The 21047-nt window shown below is 39.6% G+C and overlaps 1 protein-coding gene across 1 annotated transcript in view; it reads right to left on the bottom strand.

Annotated features, from left to right (window-relative positions):
* Positions 1 to 3887: 3887 nt before the first annotated feature.
* The window catches only part of LOC113064556 (adhesion G-protein coupled receptor G7-like), a 35861-nt gene continuing 18701 nt past the window's right edge, over positions 3888 to 21047 (bottom strand). Inside the window, exons 10-12 of the mRNA XM_026235409.1 lie at positions 13975 to 14171; positions 13632 to 13723; positions 3888 to 4121 (exon numbers count right to left, since the gene is read on the bottom strand). Of these exons, the coding sequence (XP_026091194.1) occupies positions 3888 to 4121; positions 13632 to 13723; positions 13975 to 14171 (523 nt within the window). The remainder of the gene's footprint in view (positions 4122 to 13631; positions 13724 to 13974; positions 14172 to 21047) is intronic.

Below are 21047 nucleotides of genomic sequence, written 5' to 3'. Positions count from 1 at the left end.
ACACAAATTATAGGGATTCGTTTGGTGCTGGTAATAAATCGTGGGGATTCTTTTTTTGCATATCAGTGAAGGGCAAGATGAACTGGAGATTTGTTTATGGCTTGTTAATGAAGGTACCCTATGTTGTGGATTCATTCAGTACGTATCAATGAAGGTATTTTGCAAATTTAACCATGCGTTTGTTTGCCTGGTAATTTGCTTGTGGTGCGGGATGAGTTTACGGTCAAATATGGAATTTGATTTAACATAATTTACGTTATCTCCTACTACGGAGGAATTTAATAAGTGTCATAAGGCTGATTTGTTGCAGATTACAGATTTCTTTAATTGTCCTGTTCTTAGGGAGGGGCCAAAACAGGTAATTAAAGAGAAGTTGTATAACACATTGGTAGAGGCTGGAATTTTACCGGATGAAATTGTGGAAGGGTTACCACAGAGTGTCGAAGCTGAGGTAAATGGAGAAACTCTTTCTTTTCCTAATATAGATCCTAGTCATCTGCGTTTTGATCCTATGTTAGCGATTAAATTGAAGGAGTTGGATCTACAGTTAAAGAAACAGGATTATGATGCACAGCTGCTTCATTTTTTAACTTTGGAGTTGCAGGTTGATAGTAAGTCTAAATTGCGTAAACTGGAACTGCAAGCCAAAGAGCAATTTCATGAACCTGTGCCTATACCTAGATCAAGACCTCCATCTCCTTGTTCGCCAGTGAATGTGCCAGTTTCAGCTGTACAAGAGCTAAGTCCGCCACACGCTACTTTGTTTGTTGGTGATTCCGTAACTAGTCTTGATGTAAGTAAATATGTCACACCTGCTCCCCAGTTTAGAGAGACTGAGGTAGATTCTTACTTTGTCGCTTTTGAGCGTATTGCAGCTACCTTACTATGGCCAAAAGAGTTGTGGTCGTTGCCTCTGCAGTGTAAGTTAGTGGGTAAAGCTCAGGAAGTGTGTACAGCTTTACCTATTGAGCAGAGTCTGGATTATGATATTCTCAAAGCTGCTGTGTTGCAAGCATACAAGTGTACAAGTTAGTTGTACAAGTTAGTACCTGAAGCTTATGGTCAAAGATTCTGAAACCATCAGAAAATATCCAGTCAAACATTTAGTGAGTTTGCTCGTGAGAAGACAGTGTTGTTTGCGGCACCAGGCCCCTCCATCCCCGCCTTTTTCTTGCTTTGCCCTGCTACTCGTGTTTTGACCCTTTGTTCTGGATTCTGGATTGTTTGATTAGGGTTTGAGCCAAACTTTGCAGGACAGTTGATCGCCAGGAGCAGGGTTAGGCGCCCCTGCCCTAGGATTATTCTTGTGTCTTGCCCTCTATATACCTGTTTGCCATTGTTTGACCCAGGCCTGTTATGACCACGTCTCTGTCCAATAAAATGGACAGAGGTCTCTATGGTCATAGTAGGGAAATGGCGGCTCGCAACCAAACCCCGGGTAAACGGGAGCCCACAGTGGAGATCGCTGCCGGACCTCCTCTCGACTGCTTGCTCCGGAGAGACCTCCCCTGGTTCCACGGAACACAACTTGTCGTTGTTATGGGTTGGCAGCTATCTTGTGCTGTGGCGCTGGACTGGCGGCCATCTTGTGCTTTGCCGCTGAGCTGGGGTCCATCTTGCCTCTTGGCGCTGGGTTGGCGGCCATTTTGTGCAGCGGCGCTGGCTCAGCTGATTTGCGTCTCCTCTCCCCTCTATGGTCATAATGGGGAAATGGCGGCTCCCAACCGAACCCTGGGTAAACGGGAGCCCACAGTGGAGATCGCTTCCAGACCTCCCCTCGACTGCTTGCTCTGGAGCAACCTCCCCTGGTTCCACGTAACACAACTTGTCGAGTGCCCTCAAAACCATTTCTCTCCTGCTTGATGGCTGAGGAAATAGTACTTGTCATGTCTCAGCTGAACTTCCAGAGTCTCGTCACTTCACAACTTAACTTCTAGAGGCTCATCACATCTTGTCTGTTGCACCCAGAGCCTGTAGGTCAGCTCTTCGGCATCCCAGACTGGCGTATCCCCAAAACCAGCGTGCTCAACCCCTCCTGTGCAGGAACTGATTCCCCAGTCTGAAGTGCTTCCCATGATGAGGATTGTTTTATGTTGCATTTGAGCTGCGTACACCACCACTGAAAATCCAGAGGTGGTGGCACATGCTGCAGAACCTCCCGAGGCGGTGACGCTCACTTCAGCTCCTTGCGTGGTGGTGGTGGCGCACAGCAACTCACTTTCATCCAATTAAGTTACTGTCAAAGGAACCATTGATGAACCTTGTTTCTGCCCTGTTAAAAAGACTGTTAATCTTGCAGACATACCGCTGGATCTCAGGGTGATGGAGTCCTTCTGTGACGATCGTGAATCAGGAAAACACAAGGAGAGGGGGAGATCCAATTGCTGGTATGTTTATTGACAAAAAGGGTAATCAAACAAAAACAGTCTTAACAGACAAACAAAACAAAAGAGGGAACCGGATAGAACGGACAGGGAACTCGGAGGACGAGATAACAAGGGTAAGTCTCGGGAGATGAGAACATAGGTACACGAAGGGTAAGGACTCCATACAAACAACAGGGAAAGATAGGTATTTATAAGGAGACTAATGACAATAGATTGCCTGCACCTGTGCAATTAACTGGAGTGCAATTACTGTGAAGACAGGACCAGACTAGAGGAATTATAGTTCCTATGGTGAAGTGCCTAAGGAGAAGTGAGCTCACTAGTGGACACCCAGGAAAACAGAGACTGACAGCGTGACAGGAACGCCCAAGGCAGGGATGGAGGGGCCTGGTGCCGCACGACGGAGGCGGGAATGGGAAGGGACGATGCGGGGCGGTCGCTCCCCCAGCCATGGCACATGCCCAGCCCCGCTTCGCACCTCAGCCTAAACGACCCAGCCCTTAGAAAACGTTCCTAAGCGCTAAGATCAATTGCTATCCGGAAACCCAGCCCAGTTTTTTTGCCGCAAGAATTGTGTTTGCTGACAGTAATCAAACTCTTAATTACACCATTAAACTGCCACAGACTTAAAATATCAATCTATAAATAATTATATTTTATACAAGAAATTTACAGAATAGGCTGCGATTTTAACATTAAAATGGATCATATAATATAATACAATAATTAACAGTAATACATGTGAAAAATAAAATGGAATAAATCTCATTCAAAACTAAAATGATACTTGCATCAACTTTTGTCATTCAAAATGAATTTGTTATAATTGTCAACCAGTGTCCCCTCTTGAATTTCAAAGACATAAATACAGACTTTGACCTTGCTGTCGAACACCTCCAGGTTTAAGCCACAGTCCAGAAGTATAACTCCACCAAATGCGGGGAAAAGTGGTAAATTCAAACACTGAGCAGAGGCCATTGGAAAACCAGCTACAGGAGACATAAAAGACACACAAGAACAGTTTAAAATGCTTGTTTCAAAGATACAAACCAAAAAGTATCAAACCCAAAATTAAATAGTTGCAGTTAAGCATATTTTGTTATGTATTTCTGACTCAAACAATTTCTGACACAAATTACTTATATATATTGTATATAATTTGTCAAGATAAAGGATCTGAGATCTGATGGCCAGATCCTTTTTCTTTTCTCCACTAATGTATATTATTATTATTATTATTATTTATGACTGGTACATTGTAATACTACATACCACTGAATGTTCCTGGAGGGCAAAGCTGTGTTGAATAGTTAATCTGACCAATCACAGTCAGTGGGAATGTCAAACCGTTGAGTGTTTCCTCTGGACAAGTATTACCTGCAACGAAACTAATAAGTCATCCTCAAACAAAACTTTAAATGGTCTTACTTTTATTACTGGTCAGAATTTAAAAGAACTCTGAAATGCATACCTCTAGGTTGAGAAGTGGTTAAAAGCAGGTTAGGGATGGTACTTGTAGTTGAAGTGGTAGTTATGTGATGGTATGAGATGGTAGTAGTCATAACAGGGGTGGTGGTAGGATTGGTAGTAGTAATAAGAGGAGTGGTGGTAGGATTGGTAGTAGTCATAACAGGGCTTGTAGTAGGATTGGTAGTAGTGATAAGAGAGGTGGTGGTAGGATTGGTAGTACTGATATGAGGGGTGGTGGTAGGATTGGTAGTAGTGATAACAGGGCTGGTAGTAAGATTGGTAGTAGTGGTAAGAGGGGTGGTGGTAGGATTGGTAGTAGTGATAATAGGGGTGGTAGTAGGGGTGGTATTATTGGTAACAGGGGTGGTAGTTGTTGCTGTAGTATTTGGTACGGTGGTCACAGGAGCAGATGAAGTTGTGTTTAGATTAGTGGCAGCATTAGTAGTAAGCAGCGTAGTATTAGCAGATGTTTCTCCATTGACATACAGTAACCTCTCATTTATAAATGCTGTTCAAACAGAAGGAAACAATTCATTTTAGATCAGTACTATATTTTTGGTACAGTATGATTTCATATATTGTTTTATAGTGCTGTCCTATTGACAGCTACACTCATAAAAGTTAAAGTTTTTTATTGCCATTCATGGTTCCATGAAGGACTTTTGACATCCATGAAACCTTTCCATTGCACAAGAGGATCTTTATACTTTCATAAGTGGGTTTTCATAGTTATGCCATAGAATAGTGGTTCTCAATTCCAGTCCTTCTGTACCACCGCTTGGCACATTTTTTTTGTTTCTCTCCTCACTTCAGTCATTTGTTCTATTCGATCGTTAGTGCCCTAAAATGTGCATGTTGTGAATTTAAATCATATTTATTTACAGAAGTATATTACGTCACTCTTTTTTAATATAATTTAAAACAAAATATATAACACAACATTGTTGCTAATCCACAAAGAACCCTCTTTCCAAGACATTATACAATACAAAATGACAGTGAGATGAAGCAGTAGCTTATTCTTAATTCTATTATGTTTAATATTTCATCAAGTTTCATGTGTGTGAAGACATGAAAGAATGCTCATGTCAATCGGAACACAGTTCATTCATGGAGCTCTCTTCTAACAAGCTGGTTATCTGAATCAGGTGTTAAATAAGAGAGACATGCAAAACATGCAGAGCCGTGGTACACGATGACTGGAATTGAGAACCACTGCCATAAAAGAACCATTTTGGGTTCCAAAACCCTTTAAAGAGTACTTTTGAACCCCCTTTTTTTTTCTTTTTCTTTTCTCAAAAGAACATTTAAGTGAGCAGATTTTTTCTTATAGTGAGGAACATTTTAATAATATAAAGAATCTTTATACAAAAAAAAAAAAGTGAGATTATTTTTATATAAAGCTATATGAATATAAATTGAAATTATAGTACTAATAAATAATGTATTTTATTCAAAACCACATAATTCACTAATGTTTTTATTATTATTATTAAAACATTTTTTAAACACAATATAACTTTTTTTTAAATTGTATCCAAATCTATTATAACAACCGTAATATCACTATTTACATAAATATATATAAACCTTACATCTAAAAAATAAAATAAAATAATACATAATTAAAAAAATAAAATCTGAAAGTTAATCTGTAATGTTACAATAATCTTTTACCTGAAAGAAATAAGAGCAACAGCATGGAGCGATCCATCATCATCCCATTAATGTTCCAGATCTGGTTCTCGAAAATCTGCTTATGACTTATGTAGGAGGATCTCATTTGTTGAGTTTAAAATGATATATTTGCATTTTAAGAAGAAAAAAAGTGCTAGGGACACGGTAATGTGAAATGTTTTGCGAAAAAACAAAAATGACAAGAAACATGTTGGGTCGGGCAGGTCGTATCAGACCTGATAAGTACACATGTCTAGGCTTTAGTAACTAGTCTGAAAAAAGGGTAGTCATGATTATGAAAATATAGGCTATTATGGAAAGTCCATCTCAAAATAAATATTACTCACCCTCCCAGATATAACTGACTTTCAATATTTAGAAGAAAAACACCCTCATCCTAAGAAAGTTAGTCTGTAAATCTGGGGATGGCATGAGAGTAAATTATTTTCATTTTGGGGTGTTCTATCAATTTAATAATAATAATAATAATAATAATAATAATAAAGAAATTTCTGCTGTTTCCTTTGTATTTTAAGCTTCTCAAACTGTCTAATGTGTGTATATAGGTTATGATATCACTTGAATAATTTGACATTTGTATGCACAACCTAAATATCTATTTAAATAAGATAAAATATTTGTTGAATATTCTGAAGGGATGCAAAGCAGGCACGCGCACTTGATTAATATCACAATACGACTATGCGTGCGTGCACTCTATTAATGTGCCACTGCCAAACAAACTGATTTCACGTCCAAGTAAACACTGCATTGTGTAAAAGACTGACATGTCACACGTTTTAAGATAAATTACTAAATTTCATTTTGTTATTCAAAGTGAGCCTTGTATTAGAAGCAAATTGCTGTCATTCCAGATACGCCATTGAAGAACAGGCAAATTAACAGCAGATCTTTACACTAATAACACAGCGGCCCAAAGCACAAACCCCCAAAAGCAGAAAACCAATATGATAAAGAAACACTTCTGCCTTTATATTATATAGAGACTATATGCAGCTGTGGACATGCTGGACACCTGAATATGTGACAATTCAAACAGCGAGATGAGAATTTTAATGGCGGGAGGTCAGTGGGTTTTTCCTCAGCATCCTGGCTGAAAGTTTACTAATGAAGCATTAATTGTTGTTGCTTGTGGATAGAGCTGTGAACAGTGATATAACTAAATATTCAAACTTTTAGTGTGGTAATATACATATGATGTCATCAGGAAAATGATCCAATATTGCATATCTGTGAATCTCTGATTAGCTGTTAAATTTAATGTGAAATTAGAGTCCATCTGTTCAGAGGTGTTTTAAATCAGTGAAATGACTATCAGGTGTCATAGTAGTTGATGTTGACGAAGAAGTTGAAGTGGTACTGTAGTTATGGGTGATCTGGTGGCCGTAGCACTTAATGTGGTGGTAGTCAGGGTGGTAGTGGTAATAGAATTGGTAGTAGTGATAACGGGTGGTAGTAGGATTGGTAGTAGTGGTAATAGGGGTGCTAGTTAGGATGACCATACATCCTCTTTTCTCCCGACATTTTCTCTTTTTGGAGCTAAATAAAAATCTGGCCGGCCGGGATTTCTTAATCGCCCAAAATGCTCCCGTTGAATCTGTGATCATTTCCGCCTGGTTTATGCAACTTGTTTCGCTTTCGCAATTTCCTTGTCCTCCACTACTTTAAAAATTCTAATATTGTAAATAATTTTGCCACATCAGGGAGTCGCTCTCAGTATGCAGAGTATTTAAATCCCTTTTGAATGAGCATCCAGGCTTCACGATCACACACACTCTGTGTAAAGGATATTTGTCAATGAGCTCAGGATCTGTTGAGAAGCAAATACTCCAGCATGGTCTTGTCCGTCATTTCTCATTGTTCTTGTCCTGTGGTCAGTCAAATCTGACTCCTGCCATTTTTGCTGAACGCAGGGTTGCCGAGTCCGCGTTTTTTCCACAGAATTGGTCACTTTTAAACTGCTGCCGTGGGTTGATTTTCCCAAGTGGGTTAAAGGTTTGAAATGTTGCATAAAAATTGCATTTGAATGAAATGCTTTTATTGAAACATTTAGCATTATACCTATGATAAAACTTTTAAAAAGGACTTTTACATTAACTATTCTCACCCGGTGGAATGACCTGCCCAACTCAATCCAAGAGTCCTTAAAGGCGTCATATGATGCGATTAAAAATGTTCCTTTCTCTTTGGACTGTTACAAGCTCTTGGTGAATCAAGATCTGTAAAACGTCTCAAATCTAAAGAGATATTCTTTATAAAGTTGAGTCAAACGGTCATGGCTCATTCTAACAAGCCTTAGAGGAGCAATAATAATTTTTTGCAACGTCATAAGATCCCTTTAATAATTTTTCAAGAAACAGCTGAAAACACATCTCTTTCATTTTCATTTGACCCTCTAACTCCAGCACTCTCGATTATAATGATAATTACAATTTTATCTTGTTTTTTATTCATTTTTTTTTATTTAAAAAGAAAAAATGAGTCTTTAAACACTAGCATTTTCTGTTCTTTCTACTTATTTTATTTTTATTTATTATAAATAAAGACCTTCTAACACGTGTCAGGATGAAAGAACCTCAGATCTCCTGAGAAATAGGCAATACAAACATACATGGGCATATTCGAGACACCCCACAGAGTGGAGGTGCAGGAAACACCTCTCTCACATATGTAAACAGTTCCTTATCATCCCCTTCCTTACACATCTTCCCTCCACTTGGTTCACTCAGAATGGTCAATAGTATAATGTTCTACAAGAATGCAAGTAATATTTACAGTCATGTTTGTTATCATTTGAATAGTCTCAGGATGAGTGGAACAATGGTCTCAGTCTTACAAAAGTAGACTAAAAGATAGTACAGATCCTAAGAGTCAAGATATGTTATGCTTAATGTAATAGGAGTGCCCTTTTCCAGGGTCTTTCATGTAAATTGCCTTCTGTTCTCTTTGAGGTGTAAACTACCCCGGTCTGGGACCTGGGTTAATGCAAATTCCAATTATTTGTATATGCCTCCATTTCGGGGATGTTTTATCTTGGTTTTATATTTAAAGGATCGCAACACAAGGGTCAGGGCGCTTCTGTAGCCAGATGAGCCCATGGTATGGAGTGTGTCCAAACTCTCTATATTATGTATTTTCTAAAAGTCAGGTATGCATCTTACTCTTAAATTCATCTTAGAGAATTTGATGTTTTGGATTGATTTGATAACTTTGAATTGGCTATGTAATTGACATAAAACATATTTACCTGACTGATGAAAAATTTATAAATTGGATTCTATTCAGTTTTATTCTCTGGTAAATTATGCTCTATCCTTGTTACCGAATTTCCTGCTTTAGGCTAGTAAAGGACTAAAATTTAGTTGAGATATGGCACACCAACCATATTTTTTTTTGAGATCCGGCTAACACTTGGTATTAGTTCAAGAGTACTTAGATGTAAGAGCTTATAGGGAATTTCTGTTTAGGTCAGCTGGATGTTGTTCGACCAACCTAAATAGGGTGATCCTAACATCTGTTTATTGTCATATGATCCTAGCTAAGTGAACATGGGAAACCATGGCATGACCATACCAAAACTACTCAGGGAAAGTTATGTTGGTCAGTTTATAGGCTACCTATTAGTAGTCGTGACCTCTGACTAGAAATAATGTTGCTTTATTCAAGTAAGAATGTAACTGTAAGATACGCCAAAGGGATATTTTTGAGTGACATGAGCACCCAAATTAGCAAGCACAATCATATTAAAGAATAAATAGAATTATCAAATGTCAGAATAATAATAATAATTCTAAATTGGCAAGCAACCATTCCTTATGTCAATATAAATTTTGAGGAAATATTAAAATGAAGTCAGATTAGTTAATAAAATAGAATCTGATTAGAATTAAACTTAAATTGAATAACTCTGTGTGCTGTGTGCTGTGTGCTGAAACATTGTCCTCTTTTTGGAAAATTAAAACACACACACACACACACACAAACACAAAATACTTTTAGGTGAAACCACCCCCCCCCACCCCCCACATTGTATTCATATATTGTTTTTAAACACTTTAAATACTGATTGTATATGTTTCTCTAATAATTTTTCACTAATTAGTGCCCTGCGAAGTGGATATCACAGGATATTCCACCATGGTTCCAGTTCAAAGAGAGTTTAAATGTTCCATTCAAAGGGCATTAAAGTGTGCGTGATGATATTTTGTATTTATTTACAGAGGTATTATTATGTCACAAGTCTCTAGTAAATTTCATCTGTGTGTGAAGACGCTGCAGGAAATGATGTAGTGCTAATCCATTGAATGAATGCTCATGTCAATCGGAACACAGTTCATTCATGGAGCTCTCTTCTAACAAGCTGGTTATCTGAATCAGGTGTTAAATAAGAGAGACATGCAAAACATGCAGAGCCGCATACGTGGCCTGGAATTGAGAACCACTGCCATAGAAAAAAAACAGATTGGGTTTAGCAACCCAGAGAACATTTTTTAACCCTTTTTTGTTCCCAAAAGAACCGTTCTGTGAGCAGTTCTTAAAATAACCACTTTATTTTTTATTTTATTTTTTATATTGAGAAACATTTTAAGAATCTTTTCCACTTTAAAGAACATTTTGTGCAATCGAAAGATTCAATGGAACCAAAGCTCTCAATAAAGAACTTCTATTCTTACAAGTGTAGATTATAAAATTATTATTTTTATTATTATTATTCAGAATATAATATATAATTGGTTCTTTTAAGAGTTTTCACTGAGAGGTTCTTTGGGGAACCAAAATGGCTCTTCTACAGAGTGTAGTGAGTTTATTTGCAGTTTATGTCTGCACACAAAACAGGGCCAAGACAGTATTTTATGGGTGGGCTGCTTATTTCCTGGCACAATAAGTAATATAAGTACCCAATAAGTATACCATAAAGACAGACCAACCGATGAAAACTCTGCACTTACAGGTACACATCATTTGCAAGTGAAACTCCAGCACATAATTCTTTAAATCCCTGTGACACATTCAAATCAGTCTAAACTGGAGAATCTGAAGTATCTGGCAGGCAAAAAGAAAAATATGTTTTAGTCAAAACAACAGTACAGTTTTTATTTAAATCTCCCTACATCTAAAAAGGAATATATAATTAATCTATTTTTCTGTTAATGTGTAATGTTACAATAATCCTTTACCTGAAAGAAATATGAACAGCAGCATGGAGCGATCCATCATCATCCCATTAATCATCCAGATCTGGTTCTCAAAAATGTCTGGTTATGACTTATGTAGGAAGATCTCATATGTTGAGTTTGGCATGATATATTTGCATTTTCTGGGGGGTGGGGGTCAGAGCTATGGACACAGTAATGTGAAATGTTTTGCAAAAAAAAAAAAAAAATTGTCAACATGGGTCGGGCAGGTCGTATCATTTCCCTACTTGGCAGACCTGATAAGTACACATATCTAGACTTTAGTAACTAGTCTGAAAATAGTGTAGTTGTAATTATGAAAATATAGGCTATTTTAAATGTATAATCCATCTCAAAATTAAAATTACTCACCCAGATATAATTGACTTTATTTATTTAGAAGAACACTCTCATCCTAAGAAAGTCAGTCTGTACGTCTGGGGATGGCATGAGAGTAAATTATTTTAATTCTTGGGTGTTCTGTCCATTTAATAATTATACAAATAATAAAGAAATTGTTTCCTTTGTATTTTAAAGGTCCCCTTCTTCGTGATCCCATGTTTTAAACTTTAGTTACTGTGTAATGCTGTTGTTAGAGTATAAATGATATCTGTAAAATTCCAAAGCTCAAAGTTCAATGCCAAGCGAGATATTTTATTTAACAGAATTTGCCTATAAAAACGACCCGTTTGGACTACAGCCCTCTAGTTCCTGCAGCAATGACGTCACTAAAACTGTTTTTTGACTAACCTCCGCCCACATGAATTCACAAAAAGGGGGGCGTGGTCTTGTTGCGCTCCGACGGAGAAGAAGGAAGAACTGGTTTGTGTTTGCCATATCGCTGAAATGCTGATATTTTAATTTTCAGTAGAATGCACACGATTGAGACAACAATATGACTATGTGTGCGTGCACTCTACTAATGTGCCACTGTCAAAAAAAAACTGATTTCAGGTAAAAAGTAAAGTAAACACTGCATTGTGTAAAATATTAGCGTGTCACAGGTTTAAAGATACATTACTAATCTTCATTTTGTTATTCAAAGTGAGTCTTGTAATAGATGCAAATTGCAGATATGCCACTGAACAACAGGCAAATTAACAGCACAGCTAAACACCGATATCACAAACTAACGGCCAAAAACACGAACCAAAAGCATTAAACCATTATGATAAAGAAACACTTCTACCTTTATAGTATAAAATATATTAAACTACATGCAGCCATGCACATGCTGGATCACCTAAATATATGAGAACATTCACAGAGGGAGATCAGTTGGTTTTTCCACAGCATCCTGTCTGAACTAATTACATTTACTAATAAAGAAACAATTTCTCTCTCTTTTCTCTCTTCATTAATTGTTGTAGCTTCTGGATAGAGCTGTGAAAACTGACATACACTGAACCCAGCTGCCAACATGAAATGGTGATGATAGTTTAACATTGAAAACTACTGTGAGATTATTACTGACAGTGTATTTGAAATGAAGACAGAAATTTGTTGCAAATAAAGAAATAAAGCTGAACGAGGTGCAAAGGTTAAACCGGTTATTCTGCGTAAGCTATTAAAGCTTTGCAACTGTGCATCCATAGAGAATGTACTGACTTAGAAACCTCTACATTGACTCTGCTGCCTTATCGGCCACTTTGAACTGACCAGAACTTAAAGAAATAGTCTAGCATGCACAGCAAAAGCCTCATGCATCAATTTAAACCTACTGTATGAAGTACAGTTCTAGTATCTTAAAGCTAAAAAAATAATACTAATGATTTTCTTGGAATGAGTGCATGTTCACCGCAAATTAATATTTTATTTTTTTCTTCTTTTTCTTTTTTTGTAATAACTTACAACATCTACAAATCATGGTTTCTTATAAAGAGTTGCGTCAAGCAAACACGTTAAATTAACCAGAGGTGAATGTGCATTTAAAATCCTTTAATGTAGGGGTAGGGATTGGGATAATTATATATTTTTGGACTGTGGGCATTCTGTTCCCCAAAGTGTCCACTGGAAGATACAGTCCGAGTTCCCTAGAAGGGCATTTTCTCTAACCATAGTTTCCCGCATGTCTACGGCTTGCCTGTTTTCAAGTCTCCAAAAGCCAAGCTGGTGACATGTTCTGCAGGTCCCCACTTCACAGGCTACAGTATATGGGCCAATGGAATTGGAGTTGTGTAACACATGCTTCAATGGTCTTTCTGGTGGCTGTACTCAAAAGTGTCCGCTAGAGAACGCAGTATCTTGTTCCCTCGTTCCCTCTTGGGGAACTATACATGCGTAACCCAAGACATTCTCTCACTTTGTGTGTGTGTGTGTGTGTGTGTGTGTGTGTTCATCAAAGAGCAGTGATTAAACTGAATGGTTTAACTGTGTTCAGTAGAGTCACACTGTAAATCTATTATTCAAATTCTAATTTAAACATCAAAATAAAAATAAAAACTTTCGGGATTTTGAAGCAATGCATTTTTAATCCGATTTCAGCAATGCATTTCTATTTCTAAAGCTCAGATCTTTAGGAAGGCTATGCAAAGTTTTTTTGTAGATTCTTTCCATCCACTGATGGAACGTTCCCGGTTACTTAACTGCAACCTTGTTTCCTGAAAAAGTGGAACGAGATGCTGCGCTGCTCAGCACATTGGGAAATGTCTAAATTGTGACCGGCTGTCAATAATGTGTGTAACACGTCGATACAATTGGCCTCGGTTGATGAAGTCATTGGAGCATGCCCGCAACACAGAGCTATAAATAGATAAGCCACAGGTGCTTCAACAGGATATTTTGTCTGAAGAGCAGTCCTGGGACATCTTCAGCACTGCAATGCAGCAGAGCATCTCGTTCTGCTTTCTCAGTGAACAAGGTTACAGTTAAGTAATCGGGAACATTCCCTTTCGAATGCTACAGTCAATGCTGCGCTGCTCTGCGCATTGGGAAGGAGAATACCCACGCCACCGTGCTTGAAAATGTCTGGACCCCTAAGGTTGTGCAGGTGTGCTACAAAACCACAAGAAGGCTTCAGACATTATCTTGTAATGTTGACTCAAGGACATGAGAACCTGGAGTAGCATGTACATCCAAACTATAAAATCTTATGAATGTGTGCGGAGAGGACCAACCTGCCACATCACAAACATGTTGTAAGGGGGGCACCCCTTGCTAAAGCACTAGAGGAGGCGACCCCCCTGGAAGACCTATAGGCGAAGTCCCAAGAAGTCATTTTGGTTTTTGCTGCAGGCCTCAGTCACCTGGCCCCATGAGGGAAGAGAACGAGCAGAGGGTGTCTCCCAAGTGAAACCCCGTCAAGCAAGGGGTGGAAGGCAAAAGAGCGGCCACATAAACCTTAAGAGTGGCAGGGCATGCGCCTGTTGATAACTTCTCTTGCATGAAGTCCAGAACAGAAGCAATCTGGCAGTTGACTGGATCTACATTGTGTACAACACATCTAGTGGAGGAAGCCCTAGTAATTAGAATTGTCACAATAACATCCGGCGAAAGCCCTGTGGTTCTCAATTGGTACCCATCAGGGGCCAAGCATGAAGATTCCACAGTTCGGAAATGGGGTGGAATATCGTGCCCTCTACCTGAGACAGTAAATCTGCTCCCATATAGAATGTAAACAGCTCTGATTGACAGGAACTTGTCTTGGACCCAAAGAAAAATCTGCCTCGCTATACTGTTCAGATTGCGTGAGCACATACCTCCCTGGTGATTTATATCAGAGACTGTCGCTGTGTTGTCCACCTGTACTAGGACATGACAGCCCCTCAATTGATGGAGAAAATGTTTCAGAGCCAGAAATATGGCCATCAGCTTGTGGCAATTGATGTGCCAATCGAGCTGATTACCCTCTCGTTCCTCTTTAGCCAACAATGGCCAACAAAGACTGCTCCCCAGCCCATCAGGGAGGCATCCGTCGTTAGCAGTGTGCGACGACACAGTGCCCCTAGAGTGGGACCCAAGGAAAGGAACCGGGGTCTGAGCAACAGAGATAGTGTACGAAGCCCACAGAGCGTCACTTTTATTTGCTTTTGTGGATTGGCTCTTGGATGAAATCCCCTGGCTTTTAGCCACAACTGAAACGGTTTCATGTGCAAAAGCCCCAGAGGAATCACCGCAGATGCTGATGCCATGAAACCTAACATCATTTGGTACTGATGAACAGTGCGATCTTGGCCTAGCCTGATCTCGCTCTTGGTCTGCTGAATGGTCTTGATTCAAGCAGGAGACAGTTGTGCCCGCATCGTGATCGAATCCCAAATGATCCAGACATAAGTCGTTCTCTGAGCCGATTAAAGAACAATTTGCTTGGTGTTGAGTCTCAACCCTGGAGAAACTAGATGACCTAACCTGATGTTTCTGTGTTATAGCGCCATCTCTTGTGATTGTGTTAGTTTCAACCAATCGTTGATGTAATTCAAAATGCAAATGCTCTGGAGTCATAACGGAGCCAGCGCATCATCCGTGCATTTTGTGTACATGCGGGGTTATAAGGCTAGGCCAAATGGAAGAACCCGAAATTGGTACGCTTTGTTGTGGCAAAATTTCTATGTGAAAATATGCGCCCTTCAGATTAATGGGGCCAATTATGATGTCGGATTCGGGACATGACTGTCTTGATGGTTAACATCTTGAACTTGAGTGCTTTGACAGTATGGTTTAAGCCTTTTTTGGGAACCAGGAAGTATTTACTGTAATTGCCCGACTCACTCCTTGGAAGAGGAACATGTTTTATGGCCTCTTTGCTCAGAAGAGTTTGCAGCTCTTGTGACAGTACTTGCATCAGCTCTGGTTTCACAGAAGTAGAGACCATGCTGATGAAACGTAGAGGACGACAAATAAATTGGATCCTGTACCCTATCTGTACTGTGCTTAACACCCACGCAGAAATGCCTGGCTGTCAGACTCTCTGAGAGTGGTAACAATTTTAACAATTCCTTTTGAGGGGACGTTAGATGTTTCGTGTCCTGAATGATGGCAGGAAACACTGGAACATCCAATATTTCACTGGAAACCACTGCCCCCCGAAGCACGAGAGGTAGCGGGGATGGAGGGGTTTTGTGAGGGTAACGGGAAGGGGCGAACACTTCCTCGTGTGCCTAGAGCCACTAGCTCGGTGCCCTGAAGCGGCGGACCAGCAGGGGACAACCGTACTAGCTGCTCTAGAGACCTCTGTAGAGGTAGCGAGCCTCCTAGCACCACTACGTTTCCAGGCGGTAACTGAAAGAAGTGCTCACCGGAGATCGCTGTGCCCTGAAACACCAGCAGGTTTGGCAGAACGATCTCCTGAAGGAACTGAGGAGAGACGGGCACCGTGTATGCTGTGCTGATGGCCCCTCCCCTTGAGTGCGGTGAGGAAGAAACTGACGAATGCTTCTTCAATGCCCATCAAATTAAGCCACAGATGCTGTTCCATGCTGACCAAAGCTGACATAGTACGGCCGATGGCATGAGCCAATTGCTTGGTCGCACGGGGAGACAAATCTGTGGCTTGATGAAGCTCAGTGAATGCTTCCTCGTGCGCCTAGAGGCACTAGCTCGGTGCCCTGGAGCAGCGGACCGGCAGGGGATGACCGTACTAGCTGCTCTAGAGACCTACATAGAGGTACCGAGCCTCTTAGCATCGCTACGTTTCCTGGCGGTAACTGAGAGAATCGCTCACCGGAGATCACTATGCTGCACCTAGAGCCACTAGCTCAGTGCCCTGATGCGGCAGACCAGCAGGGGACGACCGTACCAACTCCTCTAGAGTCCTCTGTAGAGGTAGCGAACCTCTTAGCACTGCTACGTTTCCGGTCAGTAACTGAGAGAAGCACTCACCAGAGATCGCTGCGCCCTGGAACAATGGCAGGGTTGGCCGAACGATCTCCAGAGGGCACTGAGGAGAGACGGGCACCGTGTAATGCAGTGTACACCGTTCTCCCCCAGCGATTGTCTACTGTCCACACTCAAGTGCTTCAACAGGTCAGCCTGGTATGCCTGTAACACTACCATAGTGTGCAGCGCAGCACCAGCCTGTATATCAACCCCCTTGTGAACTGAAGCAGCACCGGAGCGCTCTTTAAGATCATGAAAAGAGATCAGGTAATGCAACAAGTGAAAGGGATGGACCCGCACACTCATCACGCAGATCCCTACGAGATCCCTACGATGATAATGTGGGTGCGGTCTGGAAATAGTTCAGACGAGAGCGAAGTTAACTGTGAACAGTTCACCATGCTCGCACTCGCCTTTCTCTACAGCTAGAACTGCGTGCTTTTCCCATACAAGCAAAACAGTAATCGTGTGTATCTGGCTCAGAAATGAAAAGGGAGCATGGAGGAACACAACACTTGCCATTTCGTTGTCTCATCCTAATGAAGATCTGTAGCAGACGAAAGAATTTCCCTGAAGCACACATGCACAGAATGATCTGAAGACAAAACCTGTTGATGCACTTGTGGCTTATCTATTTATAGCCCCATATTGCGGGCTTGCTTCGATGATGTCATCAACCGAGGCTATATTACCTCTGGGCCTGTTACACACATTATTCACAGCTGGTCACTATTAAGACGTTTCCCAATGCGCTGAGCAGCGCAGCATCGACTGTAGCTTTCGAAAAGGAACACATCTGAGTTCAAGGGTCTTACTCAACATCTTTATCAAACATCACATCACTGTTATGATTGATGAAAAAACATGAGCTGTTCAGAACATGGATCCTTGATTACATATGGTGATGATGCATGTCCAGAGGTGTCAAATATTGTGTGACGTGTGCACGCGTTCTGGTTTAGTCTAACGCAATTGCCACTCATTGTTTACAATGAGATTTTGGAAGTGTTACCATTATAAACCAATGAATTAATTACAATTGCTGCATTATATTTCAGATAGTGTAGATTGATGTCGTATCGTGTGGTAAACAGTAAACAATGAGTGACGTACACGGGCAAGAGATCGCTTCCGTTGCTTTCCGGTGCTTGCTCAGACTAAGCCAGAATGCGCGCACATGCAAACACCAGGAAGCACGCACACCCTCAGATCACTTGAACATGCTTGTGTATAAGAGGTAAAAACTATATAAATGCTGTTCATTTTCTCACACAAACTGCTTGTTTCGTGTCTTAGGTCATCAATGTGTACTTACGATGGGGAATTGTTTAATTTGGACTTCTCTGTGCATGCTCTTTAAGGTGGTGTCCATAGACCTGCATTATATGAGTGACAGACAAGAACGGTTTGACCTAAAAATATCAAAATTGAAACTACTGCGGAAACAAAGAAGCCTACATCTTGGATGCCCTTGAGGTAAGCTAAAACATACCAAAATTTAAGTTCAGAGTGAACTATCCCTTTAATGCATAAAGTGCCCTTTTGTCAAGGCAATTTATTTTTTATATATCCCTTTTGTGAAGGCCTGTCCAATCTAACTATTAGTAATAATTTACCTTTAAATAAAAGTATCCAAATGATGACATTTCACCTGATAATCTCTACCAGGATGATCCCTCACGTTCAGATATCTTTAGAAATTTTGTGCACTAATATCTTCTATGCAAGAACAACGTGAAGACCGCATGCACCGCTGCGTATAGCCTGTGGATATTGGAGATTTCCTGTATGTCATAAGTTATTACTTCTATGAGTCTGTTTTAGACTTTCAGCGCAAAAGCGCCCTCTGGCTTTGAGTATGAATGAAACACACACTGCATGAGAGAGTTCAGCGCTCCTGATATTCACTTTCTCCTCACTTTGGATGGGAATAAAACATCAGGTCAGGCTAACACCATTGATACTGTCTCTTTGAATTTAAATCTAGATTTAAATCTAGAAACCTCTATGTGAACACACCTTTCCAAATAAAGTACAGGGGACGAATTAAATATTTAATAAAATTAAATATTTATTAAATATAAAAAATGCAGCTAACGTTGTTCTACACAAAGCAATATAATCAAAGGTGCCTGTTCTCTTACTGTTTAAATGAGAAATGTTTAAAGGGCATTGAGGGATCTTGTTTATTTATATTATCTGACTAAAAACTATTCATACTTTGAACTATTTTATAACAGTATTTATTTAAAAAACTTTGAGTGTATTGAAATGATTATCACAATATTGATATTCTGATTTTCTCATCCTCCGAATTATATTTATCAATCCTGTTTTATTATCATCATCATACAAAAAGAATAAATTCAGAACAGGATTAGAATAGAATTCTATTTTAAATAAGACAAACATATTTTTTCTTCAATAACAACAGCAGTGTTTAGAACAGCAAAAACACCATAACTTGTAAACCCAATAATAATAATTCAGTTTCTAATTCCAGATTAAGAAAACTGCAGAGAAAAATCTTTAACATTTGAACTTAAAATGGTTTTTGTTCTGTTTATTTTTTTAAATTGCATCGCTGCATTTGCTGCTGTATCAATACATTTACATTTAGCAGACTCTTTTATCCAAAGCTGTAAGTATATTTATTTATTTATTTATTTATTTTTAATCAGTATTGAACCCTTTTGTGCTGCTAACACGATGCTCTACCTCTGAGCCACAGAAGCATCAGCACACAGAGCACATCCCTATTAAAAGCCGTGATCTATGCGCCCTTTTATACTTTGAGCACCTGCCCCTCCAAAGGTCACTGGACAGCCCTGCTCAAACTTTATTGACATGTTGCTTTATTCTTGGAGACAGTGGCGGAGCTAGAGTTTTATACATGGGGTGGCCAAGGCTAATTCAGGAGGTCCCTGACAGAAAAAAAATGTTATATCTATACATTTTTATTCTAATAAAAAGCAATTATGAGTAAATATATAAATGTTATATTTGCATTACATTTTTCTCACTAGTTTATGGACACTAGTGGATTTTCTGCTGTTAATATCTTCTAGCTGCTGTCTTTCTGCGGTTGAAACACTCATTAAGTGATTACATGATACACATTCAGTAAGTTATAGTGTATCTTTCAACATGGATCGGATGTTCCTTCACTGTTTACTTTCCTGCTTTGCGTGAACTTGAGTTGGACATGTAACCCGAAGGTCACAGGTTTGTGTCTCGGTGCTGGCAGGAGTTGTAGGTGGGAGGGAATGAACGAACATCGCTCTCTTCCACGCTCAATACCCATGACTGAAGTGCCCTCGAGTAAGGCAATGAACGCTCAGTTGCTCCCCAGGCGCTGGATCTATAGCTGCCCACTGCTCCGGGTGTGTGTTCACTTCTCACTGCTGTGTGTGTGCACTTTGATGGGTTAAATGCAGTTCACCAATTCTGTGTATGGGTTACCACACTTGGCAAATGATGGGTACCAAAACCCGGTATTAAAGACCCAGTAAGATGAAAATTCTAAGCTTCCTATCACTGTTAATAAGTCCTGTACAGGTTAAAAACATTTTCATTTTGTCAAAATATCATTTTAAAATTACCTAAATTCTCAGAGATCCCCAAACGGTTTGTGCGAAGCTGTTCAAAAGATTCAGTTTCCTTAAACCTCACCTTTCGGTAGCATACTGTGTTCTGATTGGTTTTCTGACATAGTCAGTTTTGATTGGTTGTTCTGTACACAACTTCATGGTAAACAATGCGTTAGCACCTTTTTGGGGTGAATTATGTCTTATTCCTCTCATTGCAAAGCAAAGAGTAAAATAAAAAAAACTTGAAGAATAGTCTCGCTGCTTTTTCTTCTGTGTGGGCGTATTCAAGCCCCGCGATTCAGTTTGAATCTGAATAGCGCGTTCATCGCGGGGGTGTGGTCACATTAGATATAATGAAGGGAGATGTGAAAAACGGACATTGCATTGTTTTAATATGGATTACATTATCACAGAATATCTGTTTTCGGCAGCACTTGTTTAGTTTTAAAGTAGACATGTCAAGCTTTCTATAGATATCTCTCTCATGTCTCTTTGTTGAGTACTCACGGAGTTACAGTTCATTTTAATGATGTGTTTGTAAATGAAGATCAGCGCAGACAAAGGCTCCAGGCAGCACACCTTGTTTGTTATCTTTATTTTATAAGTTCACAAAGTTTTGTTGTTATTATGTCTGTATCCAAAAAAAGTAGACCCTTTACAGATTCGATTGATGTATTGCTCTTATCTGTACGATTAAAACTGAAAGTGTAATTTAAGTTCTTTTCGGGGTTATCAGGGGAAAATGACTCATGACGCGTATCCGCGTTAATCGACTCCAGAGGATTAACATATAGTGCTAGCGCGACATACTGATAAGACGCTCGGGAGAAAACAAACACATAACTTCATAATCATACTTACAGGTTGTGATTCGGAGATGCTTGTTGGTCCAAATAAAGTTGGTAATGAACCCT

Source organism: Carassius auratus, chromosome 47 (genome assembly GCF_003368295.1).
Source record: "Carassius auratus strain Wakin chromosome 47, ASM336829v1, whole genome shotgun sequence".
NCBI lineage: Eukaryota > Metazoa > Chordata > Actinopteri > Cypriniformes > Cyprinidae > Carassius > Carassius auratus.
This window is presented reverse-complemented; position numbering and strand designations above follow the sequence as displayed.